The 15,793-nt window shown below is 32.1% G+C and overlaps 1 protein-coding gene across 1 annotated transcript; it reads left to right on the top strand.

The window, feature by feature from the left end:
- Positions 1 to 4,502: 4,502 nt before the first annotated feature.
- On the top strand, positions 4,503 to 15,514 carry LOC128160275 (uncharacterized). The gene is made up of 10 exons (XM_052823570.1): positions 4,503 to 4,768; positions 5,654 to 5,708; positions 6,673 to 6,882; positions 7,579 to 7,694; positions 9,081 to 9,207; positions 9,527 to 9,666; positions 12,910 to 12,969; positions 13,267 to 13,381; positions 13,640 to 13,735; positions 14,358 to 15,514. Exons 1-10 carry the CDS (start codon positions 4,673 to 4,675, stop codon positions 14,672 to 14,674), a joined length of 1,332 nt encoding a protein of 443 aa, XP_052679530.1. The 5' UTR covers positions 4,503 to 4,672; the 3' UTR covers positions 14,675 to 15,514.
- The last annotated feature ends 279 nt before the right edge of the window (positions 15,515 to 15,793 follow it).

Below are 15,793 nucleotides of genomic sequence, written 5' to 3'. Positions count from 1 at the left end.
GTTATTGCTTTGTTTCTTTTTCCCTATTCTTCTATATTATTATTTTTTCTTACAAATTTTGTGCACGCGAGATCTCAAAAACTGCTCAATTGATTTTCATGAAACTTTGGGACCTAATAGATGATGATATGAACCGTATTGCAATTTTTTTTTATTGATGACGTCACTTCCGGTTTTGAGATATAGTCGTTTTATCGATTTTCAGAGGAGTGTTTTGTCGGCAGTACTCCTCTTAAACTATAGCAGATATAAACTTGAAATTTTCTGCGATGGTAGACGGAAGACTGAAATTGTGCATGAAGGTTTAAATTCATTTCGATCACAAAAAGCGTCAAAGCTCGCCTGGACCCGAAAATTTAGATTAAACAAACGTCATAATTTTTTCTGGTTTTCTTTGTTTATCTCTTTTCTGAAAAAAAATTTGTTAAGACATGTAATGTAAAAAAAAGTTTATAATTTCAGTACCTGTTTTTGAAATCAAGAAAAGGGGCTGGCCCCTCAAATAAGGGGACCAAAGGGGTCTAAAGTCTTTTATCTGTAGCCCTTTACTGAGAGATATTTTGTGAAAGGTTATAGAAGCAAATATGTTTATCTCACAGTTATGGATCCAAGCAATGTAATGATTTTATTATGTGTTACGTAATTAAGGGTTTTTAGGGACCAAAAGTCAAAAATCTTGATCACCCATATCGTAGAAAGGAAAAATATTTTGAAATACAGTGAAGAAGAAAAGTTGTTCAAAATGATGTTCAAAACGATATGCAACCTTCAAAATTTCGTTAAACGTCCCCTATAAGGAGATAAGGGATCGGCCCCTAAAACCTTCTTTCTCATGTATTTCCAGAACGATAACGAACTTCTAAACACTTGTTTAGAATTAAATGACCTTTCATTTGATATCAAGAAAAGGGGGCTGGCCCCTCAAATAAGGGGACTAAAGGGCTCTCAATTCTTTAATCTGTAGCCCTCTACTGAGAGATATTTTGTGAAATGTTATAGAAGCAGATGTGTTTATCTTACAGTAATGTATTCAAGCAATGTAAGGATTTTATCATGTGTAATGTAATTAGGGGGTTTAGGGGCCAAAGTTTTGATCACCCATATGTTAGAGAGGAAAACATTTTTGAAATGCAGTGAAGAAAAAAATTTGTTCAAAGTGATGTTCTTATTGATATGCAACCTTCAAAATTTTGATAAACAACCCCTAAAAGGAGATAAGGGATCAGTCCCTAAAACCTTCTTTCTCATAAATCTCCAGAACGGTAACGAATTTCTAAACATTTGTTGACAAAATGTGTTCAGAATTAAATGTCCTTTTATTTGATATCAAGAAAAAGGGGCTGGCCCCTTAAATAAGTGGATCAAAAGGCTCTTAAAATTTTTATCTGTAGCCTTTTACTGAGAGATTTTTTTGAAAGGTTATAGAAGCAAATATGTTTATCTCACAGTTATGGATCCAAGCAATGTAATGAACTTATCATGTGTGACGTAATTAAGGGTTTTTAGGGGCTATAGTCCAAAATTTTGATCACCCACCCATATCTCAGAAAGGAAAAATATTTTGAAATGTAGTACAGAAGAAAAGTTGCTCAAAATGATGTTCTTAATTATATGCAACCTTCAAGATTTCGTAAAACGGCCCCTATAAGGAGACAAGGGATGGGCCTCTAAATCCTTCTTTCTCATATATCTCCAGAACGGTAACGAATTTCTAAACACTTGTTGACAAAATGTGTTCAGAATTAAATGTCCTTTCATTTGATTTCAAGAAAAAATGGCTGGCCCCTTAAATTTGCGGATCAAAGGACTCTAAAATCTTCTACATATAGCCCTTTAATGAGAGCCTTTTTGTGAAAGGTTATTAAAGCTTGATTAGGTATAATACGTATATATATCCTAACAATATAATGATTTTCTCTTGCGTTACCCAATTAGGGTTTTTAGGGATCAGAGGTAAACAAGATTAATCTTTTCTCGTTTAATTGGAAGAAATGCAAGTTTTTAAAAAAGCAATGCAAGGGAACTTATAAAAAGCGATACAATAAAGCATTAGTACTTCGCTTCTTTTTCCATATCATGTTTTGTTGTCGAAAATCAAAGTCGATGATGTCATATTTCCTTCTAAAAATCGGACGGAAGACCTTCTCGTCGCTCGCAACGAGATCGTGTCTAGTTATTATTTTTATTATTATTATTATTAAGCTAATAAATTTCTACTTATTGTGACACCAGCAGCCTTTCATTTTAATGATGTATTATTAAAACCTTCATAAAGTTTTAATATTTTGGCCAAATACTGGTAATCCTCTGGCCTTTTTGTTTTGGAGGGGCTGTTGGGTTATTTTTGGGGGAGGGGGTGTCTTTTTTTTCTTTTTATTTAAGCAAGATAACATATTTCTAATTTTATAAAAGAATTTCAATAAGTTTTTTTTCCTGCAGGTGAAAATTTTTGAAATGTGATAAATAGATGGGATTCAAGGATTGGAAATTATGGAAATAGACAGGTAAACCATCTCACCTTTTGGACAGCTACATGTAGAATGTAGGCTAGAAACACGAAATATGAAATTACATGTGACAATAAAGAAACAGATTGAATGTCTTACACCATTAAATCTATTATTATTAGGGAAATAGAGTAAAAATCACTGAAATGCTTTAAATAATTCCATGATTAAAATTCTCTACTCCATTAGAAAGCTTTTAGGGACATAAATAAAAATTAATCCACTCAGAACGTTAACCTAGTTTGAAACAAACTCCATTGTAATTTAGGAAATTCCTGTTCTTTATTTGTATAAGAATTAGAGTAGTCTTCCTATAACCCGGACCACTCTCGCCTTAAAAAAAGTTAATGAATTCAATCTTTAGCGTTAGGTCTCTGCAACACTCATTGAAAATATCGTCATACAAGCTTGTATGCAATATGTGATTGCATTGGTTGTCTTCGTCATTTTTTTTTTCAAACCAAAACTAGTGCAAGATTTTATGGGCAGTATGTTATAAATTGCAAGTTTTTAACAATTGTGGCTACGAAGTCGGTCATCCATTTTTTTTTAGACCGGTAGCTACAAACCTGACCTGCAGTAAAGCCTGGAATAACCGTAGACTTCAATTGTCATGTCAAAATCATAAACCACATTTTAAAGTATTTTTGGAGCACTTAACAAAAATAAGAGCTTTTTGAACGCTTATGATACATCTTATATTGTTACACTAGTAACAGTCCAGCGAGCATATCGCAAATCAAAATAACGCGACAGCAATGTGATAGCCTATTCTTGTCTGTAAACGTTGCACAATGCTTTTTAAAGGCTTGTTTGAATGAATGGTTGGCTGAAAGGTGTTAGATTCTATATAAAGGACAGCATTAGAAGGGAGTTGGCGATAATTAAATTCGCATATTAAATGTCAAACATTCCATTTTTTCGTTAAGGATTTTTTTTCTCAAATCTATTAGAATTTTATTACATACATGTAAATATGTCAAACAGTGTACAAATACTGTAGCCATATGGTGACATTTTTAAAATCGACTTATCCAGACCGCCAATTTTTTGTTCAGGGTTTTTTTTAAACATTGAACTGTATTCTAATTTCATTAATCATACCGGTCAGTCAAACCAGAGGAATCATAATTTTTTTTCGTGCATTAACCGGATTATTGTTCTTTAAGTAGGTTTTCGACAATACATCTTGAATACTGTTCTTTGAAGAATGCTTTCTAAATTGAAATAAAATTATGATTTCATTTGTATGTTTTGTATCATTTGTGACAGCCAGCGTCTAATGGCGAAATTCGAAAAGTTGTTTGTATATTTAACAAATACAGCCAAGCAAAGATTTTTGATCGCGGGAACTACAAGTCTATGAAGAAACAGTATTATAGCCATAAATTTATGAAATCAAAGACAGATTTATAAAGTTTGAATCAACAGTTCGGGAAGAATTGCTGACAATATATTGTTATTATTGGAATATTGTTACAATGCAGTTCTTTTAAGTGAATACCTGAGAACTGTACCTCGGCAGGACTCAAATTAATGATCGATAATGGCAAGAACTGTTTATTGCATTGTCATCTGGTTCTCCGCCTGGTCGATAGTTTTGTTATAATGAAAAATACCAGTCTGAGAAAAAAATATCTATTATGTGAATGTACATCAGTTCTAGCAAGTAAAAAATAATGAAGTTTACTGTTTTGTAAAGGGAAAGTAGAAATAGAAAATAAAAAGTAATAAATGGTTCTTTGCTTTGATATGTGTTCTTCGTGATGAGTATTTTGTTTTGTTGAAGAAAAAAAGTAAACAAAAACAAGAAATGGTTTTGTGTTTTTAGCTTGATATCATTATCAATAACGCAAAAAAGCGATGCTTGTTCAAGCTGTAGATACACTGTGACGTCAAAGTTTTAAATTTCATTTAAAAAAGAAAGCGGTTATAATTTTCATAAAAGAAAATGATGTGAAAAAATGAATTATAAAAATGATGATGCTTGATGAAGAAAATGAAAACACAAAACACTAGTTAACGAACCCGGAAGTTTCCCAATCACGTGGATTTTAAATCCCATCAATTTTTCGTTGAAGCCTCCTGTGTCAACAAGCGAATAGCGATGAAAATTAAACTGGGTCGTAAATGTCAACTAATGGTCAATTATCAGTGAAAGCTGGATGATGCTCAAATGGGTGTTGGTCATTCTCCTGGCTAGAGTGACCTTTCGTGAAGCCCTAGCTTCCTTGTGTTATTCTAGGAACTGTTCACATGGGGTAGGTTCTCTCTCTCTCTCTCTCTCTCTCTCTCTCTCTCTCTCTCTCTCTCTCTCTCTCTGTAGCATTGTGTGCCATTGAAATTTGGTTTTTTGTTGATAACCAAAATTGCATAAAGATGTTTATATACTCAAAAATTGCTGTGATGTGTGTCCTTCATGATGAGTATAGGAAAGATTATATAAAAGACAAAATGTGTTCATGTGTTCGTATTTATAAAAAAAAACCACTAAAAGTATTAATATAAGGCGCCATTATAAGGCATTTGAATGTAGAATGTTGCGTTTTACGAAGGTATAAAAGTAAACAACTACATTGTGGTTTTTGCCTTTTTTTTTATTAATACTTGTGGCAGCTGGGGCGTGGGTTGCTTCTCGGGTTTCTTTTGTATTTTACACTTGCGTGACTCTACCGTATATAATGCATAATGCATAATATATATCAACTGGAAATATCATACAATCGCAATGAAAGTGGATCCTTTGCTGGTTTATAAATGTCTGCATCAAACTGTTGCTATAGTGACATTACTCAATTGATTGTTAGAGCTTATAAAATCTTTTTTTAAAATGATAATTTGATAGACGATTATGCAACATTGATTTCATCCCTTTGGTTTGAATTATTAAATGTTATTCAATGGTTTTTTTTCGATTTTTATCTAGCATAACTCTTTAAAGAGATTCATATTTATTTAACTTTGACAAACATAAAATATGAAACAGATATATAAATATATATTAATAGGAAATATAGAAAATTGCAAAGTAATGGTCTCTTTCACATGGCAAACAGGCATACAATTATCATTAACGTCCCGTGATAAGCTTTCTTAGCTGTTTGGAAAATATCTATTTACAATAATTATACGTTCGAACATTGCAGATTTTGGATGAAGTTAAACCCGAAACTTTCTCTTGTAAAGTTGGATTTGAAAAAGGTTTTTAGTCTCTCTCTCTCTCTCTCTCTCTCTCTCTCTCTCTCTCTCTCTCTCTCATACTGAATTAACGAGGCCGGGTCTAATTTTTTCTGCCCTAGATTTTTGAATGAAATTTTTTACAAGAATTACTACTGATATAATTATTATTTTAAGATAAAAAAATAAGACATTTACCATACCGTTTGTTTAAGGGGTCATCTCAAAGTGTGTTAATTTTTAACATAGGACCCTATGGGATTTTGCTTGAAATGTACCAAATTTGCACATTTTTTAAACTTCTGCCCTAGGGATTTCTTTTTCTGTTCTACATATTAAAGTTATTGCTAAAAGGCATCAAATGGTCAAATAAAAAAAAACGTTTACCTCCTGGTTTGTTCCAGGGGTCTTATCAAAGTTGATTTTTGTATGCCCAATTTCCAAGATTTGTCAGTTAATGGCTATTTTTTATTTGTCAAAGGCGGAAAATGTGATATATATGGTATTATTAAAACATTCAGACATATTTAAGTAATAAATAAATATATAACATCACATATTAAGGGTCATTAATATAAAATATATGGTTATTGTCTTGAAATATATGAATTAAGCTATATCTAGGCGGGTTAAGAAAACGTGACAGAGGGCTAGGCTTGCTGAACCCTCTTCACCTTTTCGACCCGAGCCCAAGTATAGCTTATACTTCGAGACATTTATCTTTATTCCACAATATAACTTTAATTTTACTCTTCAAACGAGTTATTTTCGACAAATTTCGCTGAATATCTGCAGTTGAAACTATCCCGCCATGGCGTCAACAAAGCAAAAAGATGACGTCACAATACAAATGAAACGCTGCGCGAAAGCGTGCGTACTCGTTCTGTACTCGGCCTCGTTAAATGACATACTATTAAATTCCTTTCTGCCACATTTTTAGCAATTTCTTTACATTTTACATTACACTTTATAATATGTTTTTTTATAGAATTTGAAGCCTTTAAAAGACAATTTGGTGTTCATGAGAAATACGATTTTTCGTCGGCTGATGTATTTCATGAAAGACCTGTCATACAATCCATTCAATTGCATGACTACTTAAAGACTAGTCATCCGGAAATCAGCAGATACAACAACAAAGATTTAGAAAACATCACGCATGGTTTAACCCTCCGAATTATCATACCGGTGGACAGAAGTATCGTCATTTATGTCAACTGATTAAGTATACATAAGGAGGCTATGTAGTAAACAAGTGACCCATAAGATCCAACATACATTTTTGATAGGATATATTTGACCGGTTCCATTTACAATAAATATTTACATTTTTCAGTGTCTTTGCCTGTGATAACACTGCGTATTGATTTTGTACTATATAGTCCAATAACTTCAAACGACGTATAATTGGGTTTGCTTATTCATACTTAACCATTTAATATTATATGTCTACTGGAAGATTGGATATAATAACGTATCACAAACTGGTAATATTCTGTTTTTAACTAATTACATCACTTTCCCCACTGCCGAAAGCGCAAAGATGTAAAACGGTAAGCAATAATCGTTGAAGCTCAAGGTTAAATCATATTCAGCAAACCTACTTTTCCCAATTCAAATCAGACGACTGAATTAAAAAATCCCGGAACCTCGCGTGTCATAAACCGAACTCTCAGTTTAGCCGATAACTGGTCAAGGACGATAACTGGCACAGTACATATACCAGAATCTTGTTTTTTAAAAAAATAGCTTGTCTAAATATTTCATTCATGTAAACAAAAATTTGTATATTAACTTCTGTTAAATACATGTTAAATATTTTTATAAGTAAAATAATGCATATACACAATAAATATATCAGTTTCTTAATCGATCCTTTTTTTCCCTTCTTCAGAATATAGGGCTCTGTATATGAAATTCAGCAGTTCTAGTGATGCAGGTAACCATATGGATAATTTTTACTCACGTTTTCCGAAGAAAATTTTTTGGGAGTTTTCTACATCGACAAGTGTAGGTATTTTTTAAATTTAATATCATTAATTTATACTAAACTAAACAAACTTTGAACGTATTAAAACTGTTATTTTTAATACAAATAACGTAAATTATATCAAAACGAAACGACGTCTTTCATTCAAATGAAAGGTACTTAAAATTCTTTAGTCTGCTTTAAAGTAACAAAGTAATTTTCCAAACAATTCATATAACATTTAATCGAGTGAATAGCGAAGTTTTGCGGTAAATGAGAAATGAAAAATTATAAGTCGAAATTAAATTATTACGGGCCGCCAGAAGGCGGTCCGTTATTTTATATACATTTAAATATTGTAACTGCGTTTCTGCGGGATAGCTTTTTGTTTACAGAATTGAAACTATGCTTATTTTTATGAATTAAAAGTAAATTATTTGCATGAAGAAATATGTTTTATGCTTTTAAAAAATATTACATATTTTTTGTTTTGTTCGTTAATGTATAAATTAGGTCATAGACTGTCATGTTAGGTGCGTTCTTATCGAGACTATAATCTATTCGGGAAATTTCGGAGTTTTTCATTCTTTTCAAAACAATGTATCGAGATCAGTATATATGGGACATACTAAAGACCTGAATACCAAAGACCTGAATGACATGAAATTTTATATAAATGATATTACTTCATACTATGGCAATGATCATACAATTACTGTAAGAAATGCTTACAGTAACGAACTCTCGATTCTTAATAATACTGTAGTAGTAAAATGATCAAAATGTGTTGCTGAAAATATATTAAAATTTATTATAAAAATGAGTACAACCAACTCATTATTTTCTTCTTTGTGTAAACAACCAATGATTCATACAACAATTATATTTTTGCTGCCCATTTGACGCTTGCGTTAATATGATTTCTTGTCTTTATTTTAGGAACAATAGTAGGATTGTTATTTGTTTTGCTTTTCTGGCCTTTTAACAATAGCAAATTCTTGGTTGTCGCTTAGAAGATTTTCGCGAGACTTTTATAGGTTCTTGGTTTTATTCCCGACGTTGCTACTATAACACTTATATAAACAAAAAAGTATTATTCTGTTGGCGAACACAAAAACTTCGTTTTGCTATCAATATGTTTTAAATTGACGTCAATCAATCCCTAAATATACTAAGCCGCATATATATGGTTTTAATGTTTATTTTCATTGCAAATCTTACAAAATCATGTACAATAATAAGAAAAGAATACTAGCGTTGTTGCTTGGTAACCTAGCTTAGGGATCTACCTATCGCCTATCAATCGTTTTTCTACGACTGTCGTCTTAAAAATAGGCTAGCTAGATAGAAAATAACAGAAAAACCTTTACTTTAATGCATTTACATCGATGTGTTTTTTTTCTAGACGTCTGTTTCTCGGTTAACAGGTATCCATTCATACTCACCTTTGTCTCCAAGGCCTACAGCCACACCCTGTCTCCTATACGATTCTCCTGACTCTCTTTCCACCAAGCATGCCCCAGTCATCAACATATCAGGTTTCGTTTTCAAAGGGTGAGAGACTTGTTTCACAATACCTATTGATTAAAAAAAATAAAACGTGAAATATATCTTTGAAACAGCTAGTGGTATCTCATGACTTGATGTAAATAAAGTTTGGCATGATATAATACTATTTCACTCGGGGTTTTTTTTTTGGTTTTTTTTTACAAAAGAAGTTTGTATTTTATACAGTGTGTAAATGCATATTTAGTGAAACAATAAATACTGTGATAGTGAGAGAAAAAAATCAACTTCATTTATAAATATAATAATTGTATTACAATTTTTGATTTATTATATTTATAGAGTTACTTTTTTTTTTATTTATAAGATAATCTTGTTGTTGCTGTTTCACTGTTACCGCGAAAAAACGGCATCGATGTCTTCTTTCAAACACCATCTGATTTCTGCGAGATGAGGGCCTGCTTATGTAGGAAGGCTCCTAAGCACACACAGTGTGAAGAATTCATCGTGAGTTCCCATATTTAATTATTACTTATATTATATTATACTGTATGTGTTTGTAAATGGGTAACAAGAAAAAAAAAGATCTATGCAAGATAAAAGAGAAAACTGAGTTAGAAATTATGCCTCTGTTTGGCGTGTATGTTTATGCCCTGTTACAATTAAGCGTTGCTTGCCTTTTAAACCATTTTGTTATATCATCTTTCCTTCTAATCAAATTTTATACAAAGTAAAATATCTCTACATTGAAAAACAATTTAATAAGTTACATGTAGGGGTCATTTCATAAAAACGAGTTCATTTTTCAAAGTAATGGATGTATTTAGGTAATACCATTTACTTACTGGACGCTTACATGTACAGATAAGTTAAAAAAAAGACATCATATTTGCAAATATGGAAACATAAAAATGTTTGATACCTTACAAAATGACACAGATAGCGCGATACAGAATAGAAACACTAAGTAAATTAAAGTAAAAGTTCAAAAATCACTCAGATATTTACCTACTCCATTTTTTTCAGTATCATGAATCAATAAATCCCCCTGATCATACTACGTACTTGTAGCTATAAATCTTATTAACATTCGATCATCCAGATCAAGTGTGTTGTCTTTCTAAGGAAAAAAATCAGAAAAGTAAACCTCACCTAATACAATATTAATAATATTACTTGCTGTACATATTTCATATCACTGGTCTATTAGAAAATGCTCTCTCCACAAAAAAAAATAAGGAAATGGTGTCCCTAAGGAAAAGAAATAGTAAATATGTTTTTTTTACAGAAGAAATTTATAACCCATTTGCACAAAGCTTAAACCGTCCATTTAGTGAACAAAATAAAGTTCTATGCATGACTGGTTTAATTTTTCAACGTTAACAAAAATATATCTGCATTGTCAACGGGTTTATTTCAAACTGTTCATTCTTTACACAAAGGGATAAATATAGCTTAATTCATATATTTCAAGACAGCAACCGTGTATTTTATATTAATGATCATCAATATGTGATGTTACATATGTTTGAATGTTTTAATAATACTATAAAGATCACCATTTCCGCGTTTGTCAAATAAATTAAAAATAGCCATTATAGGACAAATCTGGGAACTTGGGCATACAAAAAACAACTTTGATAAGACCCCTGGAACAAATCTGGAGGTAAAAGTTTTTTTTTTATTTGACCATTTAATGCCTTTTAGCAATACCTTAAATAATAATTATATCAGTAGAAATTTATGTAACAAATTTCATTCAACAAGTGAAAAGCTGTCAATATGACAGCAAACCGGTTTTTCTTTTATGTGAACTGTATCCATAATCCATGTCAACCCGTATCCAGTGAATTGGAGTACCCTATATGCAATATTTTGCCAAAATATGACTAAGTTCAAAAGCCGGTATTTTTTTCATAAATAATCAGATATCAAACTCCTAGCAATATGCACACCTCTGATATATGTACAATTGATCTGCAAAAGAACAACTTCCTATCTTGAAAACTGTAGGAGGAGTTATTCGTACAATGAGGGTGCCCTATTTGCAATATTTTGCCAATAAGTGACTAAGTTCGAAAGCTGGTATTTTTTCCATAAATTATTGGAAATAAAAATCCTAGCAATATGCACACCTCTAATATATGCACAACTGATCTGCAAAAGAAAAACGTCCTATCTTGAGAACTGTAAGAGGAGTTATCCGTACAATGAGGGTACCCTATATGCAATATTTTGCCAAAAAATGACTAAGTTCAAAAGCTGGTATTTTTTTCATAAATAATTGGAAATCAAAATCCGAGCAATATGGACACAATTTCTTATCTTGAAAACTGTAGGAGAAGTTATCCATACAATGAGGGTACCATTTTGGCAGCCGCCCGCCCGCCATTTTTACCAATTTAATAACCGGATTTTTCAGTTGGAAAACCCGGTTAAAAATCTAGGGCAGAACAAATTAGACCCGGCCTCTTTAAGTCTGGTTAAAGCCTCAAACTGTATATCTTGTGAAACAACTACGAGGGCTGTTCGATACGCTATTTGTATTGCAGCAAAGCGCGATAACTCTATGCACGATTGATGATATTCTTGAATAGCTCTTAACTGCAACACCTTTTAAACGGTATAATCACTGGCCTTACACTTCACTTAGTTTTAAACTTTAGCCATTTCAATTGAGCCAGTCGTCGACCACTGCCTGCTGAAACATACTTGGTAAGCGTATTTAAAATATTGAGGAAGTTTAAGTTTGTAAAATTACTGCACACGATTTGGTAATTCATATTTTTATTTAATTGTGGGAGGTTTATGGGTCAAATAAGATACATTCGTAAGTGGGGAAAAATGTCTGACTTGCACAGAGTTCATCAAAGATACAGCAAAATCTAGCCAAACTGTGACTGTGACAGGAAAGGCAAATGTCTCTAAAATCAGAAAAACCAAATGGATATCGCATTGCCAGTTACCAAAACGGATATGGGTACAAACAGCTATTAGTAAGCAATTGCTACAAATGTTTCCTAAATTACAATCAACATTAAGTATATTGATACTGGGGAAGAAATGTGTATACTATTTCGAACCAGTAAGAAAAATTGAAAACAAATAGGGCTAACCAAACACGGTGGAAGGCTTATGATTGCCAAAAGAATTATAGACACAAGGAAGGTTCTCATGCAATGAATTGCAAATAAAAGTATTGCAGATAAATATTACTGTAAAAGCTAAAAAAAATATAATCATAAACGACGCCGCGTGTCAGGATCGAGGAATGTTCATGTCCACTTCATGATAATGTTCCATCAATGGCATACATCTGAGCTTGTGAAGCAATTTTTGAAGTCGGAAAAGGGTACGGTCATGCCAGACCTGACATACTCTCCAGATCTAACCCCATGCGACCTTTTCCGATCGTAGTTACAAGTCTTTACAAATTCTTGGCTCCGCCATCCGTCAGTGCCTCAATGGTCTTCTAAATCAGCGTGTCGCGACACATATTAAAAATAGATTTAGAGATTGAAATACCTTGAAGTGAATATAATCACCATTTTACTCGAGTGCCTTTGAGACATCGTATGTACAATACACACCACATATTGAATAACCCTTTAAATTCCGCCTTTCGATCAGTTCTTATTCCTTCAAAATGGACAGTAAGCGGCTTATATCCTTTACAGAAACATTCCATTTGATTTTGAATTTATCATCCTTTTATCCTTTTTCTATAAGTATTTTGCTTCATATTCGTAGATACTTTCCATCGCCAGTCATACTTTCAGGGATAAAAGCCCAGGAATTTACTTCGTGAAGGTATCTGAGTATTGAATAAAATAAACTTTAATTATCCATAAATGCCGAATAACTTTGATCTTTTTTATCATACGCCAAATAAAAAGTACGCATCTCAGCAAAGGAAAGCAACATGTTTGCAAGGTTTTGAAAGCAATAAAGAAAATTCAATTTTCATAGAAACAATAAGCGATGTTTATCATTATTGCATTTACTACAAACTGTATTATCTTCTTATGGATCACCGTCTACTTCAATTGAGATTTGTAGTTTTTTTCACGAAAAAAGTAAAATTTGATAATGTATGTATTATAACAGATAGAACAACATTGTCCAGGAGATTACAACAGTGACGAGGGCACAATTCCTTATTTTGCCCGGTCATCACTGATACAGATTCCTGGTTCAGACCCTGTCATTTCCTCACATAAAGGTATCACTATTTGCTTATACTTTTTGGGAAAAAAAACATTCCATTTATTTACCGTAAGTTTGTAACGTTTCTGTATAAGTTATCTGAGGTTAAACAGAAATCTAATCTATTAGCGGTTTTTTGGAAAGTCTGAATCATTTTATTTCATAATTGACTAAAATGCAATATCGTTCTACAGATACGCTCAAACTCATTTAAAGTAATCATTTTTTTAGTTTCATACTCTCGTCGATCAATGTCCATTTATTCTTTTTTCAGTAGTAAAAGTTGCAAGCGATACTCCTTTTGTGGTTATCGGGTGTCTGATAGCTCTAGTTCTGCTTATTGTCATGTATCTTGCTGTCCGGAACAAAGGTAAGTTCTGTTTTTGTCAGAGCTGGTTTTTCCATTTATTGTTATCCATACTTTGTAAGTGGAGTATATATTACACCATCTTTGGAAATTGTTTTTTGAATAGATCGTTATGAAAACTTTGAGTTGATGAAACTCATTACTAACTCATACGTCTTACTAATTTTATTGATTTAAATTTTATTTACTTTATTATGAGAAATCGAATAGATAAGACAGAGTGATAATCGAACATTCGTTGACGTAAAATAAGTAATAACATATTCCTGCTCAAGTATATTTAAAGAATATATTTAACTTCTATGGCAATTGCTGAGGAACTATTAAATCCAACAATTAGTAATGATGAAGATAATTGAATAATATTAAATAAACGATGTAAAAATTTGATTTTAAGTATTACTCATATATATTAAAAAGATGAAATTTCCTAAAACTTTCACTTTCAAAGTTGAATGTACGTTTAGGCATCCTCAATATTTTTTACCCTTCATATCTACCTGTTACTTATGTAAGATAAAGGTATTTGGTAATATCAAAAAAAGTTGATCAGTGGATTAATATTTTAAACCCCCTCCGCTTACAAAATGGTTTTTTTTTAAATCAATGTTTTTCCACATTTTAGTTTCTATGTTCTGGTCATTCTTCAAACGCAAAGACGGACATATTACATCATCAAACCAAGGAAACGACACACAACTAGATACCTTTCGTACAAGTGCTCAACTGTGCGTAGTGAATAGCCCTACCGTTAATGAAAGTAGGCCTCTCAATTCTGGACGCTGTACGTCATCGCCTTCTGTGTACACGTATAACTCTGAAAATGAATTGTATGATGAAGATCAGGCGTCTGTGGTGATGGATGAGGAATTAAGGACCTATATGAGAGAGGTGAACCAATTCCAAGCCTACGACGACGGTCGATGTCCTGTTCATGGATAACTATCTCGTGAACACATCGTCATCAATGCGTTTGTTCATAGTGATTCATAATATTTTGCATCTCCTGAATTGCATGGTTATGACATTACGTAATCGAACCATGTTTTCATACGTGATGGTTTGCACTTTGTATAATCATGATCTTTTGTATTTCATTGCATCCCTATGATATTACGTACTCAAACGTGTTCATTGCTAATGAACTCTTGTGTGCATTCTTGCATATCATGAATTGCATGGTTATGACATTACGTAATCGAACCATGTTTTTTCATAGGTGATGGTTTGCATTTTGTATACTTCATGATATTTTGTATTTCATCTCTATGATATTACGTACTCAAACGTGTAATGAACTGTTTTGTGCATTGTTGATGATATTTTAGTTATCATTGCATGGTTATGACATTACGTAATCGAACCATGCTTTCAGGGGTAGATTTTCATTGTTTAAACTTGATGATATTTTGTATTTAGTTGCATCACTTGGATATTACATTACTAAACCTGTGTTTATGGCTGACTAACTGTTTTGCGAATTCTCCATGATGTTTTGTATTCCAAAGCATTGTCATGGCATCACGTTATTAAATCATCTGATCATGGGTGATGATTTGTGTTTTGTTGGTCACGTGCACGTTAATCGTGTCATCAATCATAGATAATGATAAGAGTGTCATCAATCCTATGTGTTCATGCATGGATAATGATAAGTGTTCAAATGTAAAAAAAAAAAAACCCAAGAAATTGTGTTCAAACATGTAGCGGCTTTTGAATTCATGTACATAACATCAAATCATCGTATCATCATGTCTTAATGAGTAATAAATTGTTATTCAATAGTCTCGTAAATTATGTTTCACTATGCATAAGTCCAACCTAGTGGATGATGCTTTGTAAAACATTTGTGTTATATATTACATATTTCATTTGCAATTCTTTGAAGCCATTGATAAAACATATCTTTATAATAAATAACGTGAAATACATTTTTTATGCTTTTATGTTTAAGTAAATGCATTCTTTTTTTTTAATCTAAAGTGTATAATAAATTCATTGGATGTGCGTTAGAATAACAAATATCCTTAATTGAAGCCAAATTGAATTTTTGTCGTCCTG

This window comes from Crassostrea angulata, chromosome 8 (assembly GCF_025612915.1).
Source record: "Crassostrea angulata isolate pt1a10 chromosome 8, ASM2561291v2, whole genome shotgun sequence".
NCBI classification, from domain to species: domain Eukaryota; kingdom Metazoa; phylum Mollusca; class Bivalvia; order Ostreida; family Ostreidae; genus Magallana; species Magallana angulata.
This window is presented reverse-complemented; position numbering and strand designations above follow the sequence as displayed.

Coding starts and splice junctions, on each gene's coding strand:
- LOC128160275 (XM_052823570.1), top strand. CDS start 4,673: ATGATGCTCAAATGGGTGTTGGTCATTCTCCTGGCTAGAGTGACCTTT. Junction 6,883..7,578: donor TATCATACCGGTGGACAGAA/GTATCGTCATTT, acceptor TCCCTTCTTCAG/AATATAGGGCTCTGTATATG. Junction 12,970..13,266: donor CAGGAATTTACTTCGTGAAG/GTATCTGAGTAT, acceptor GTATTATAACAG/ATAGAACAACATTGTCCAGG.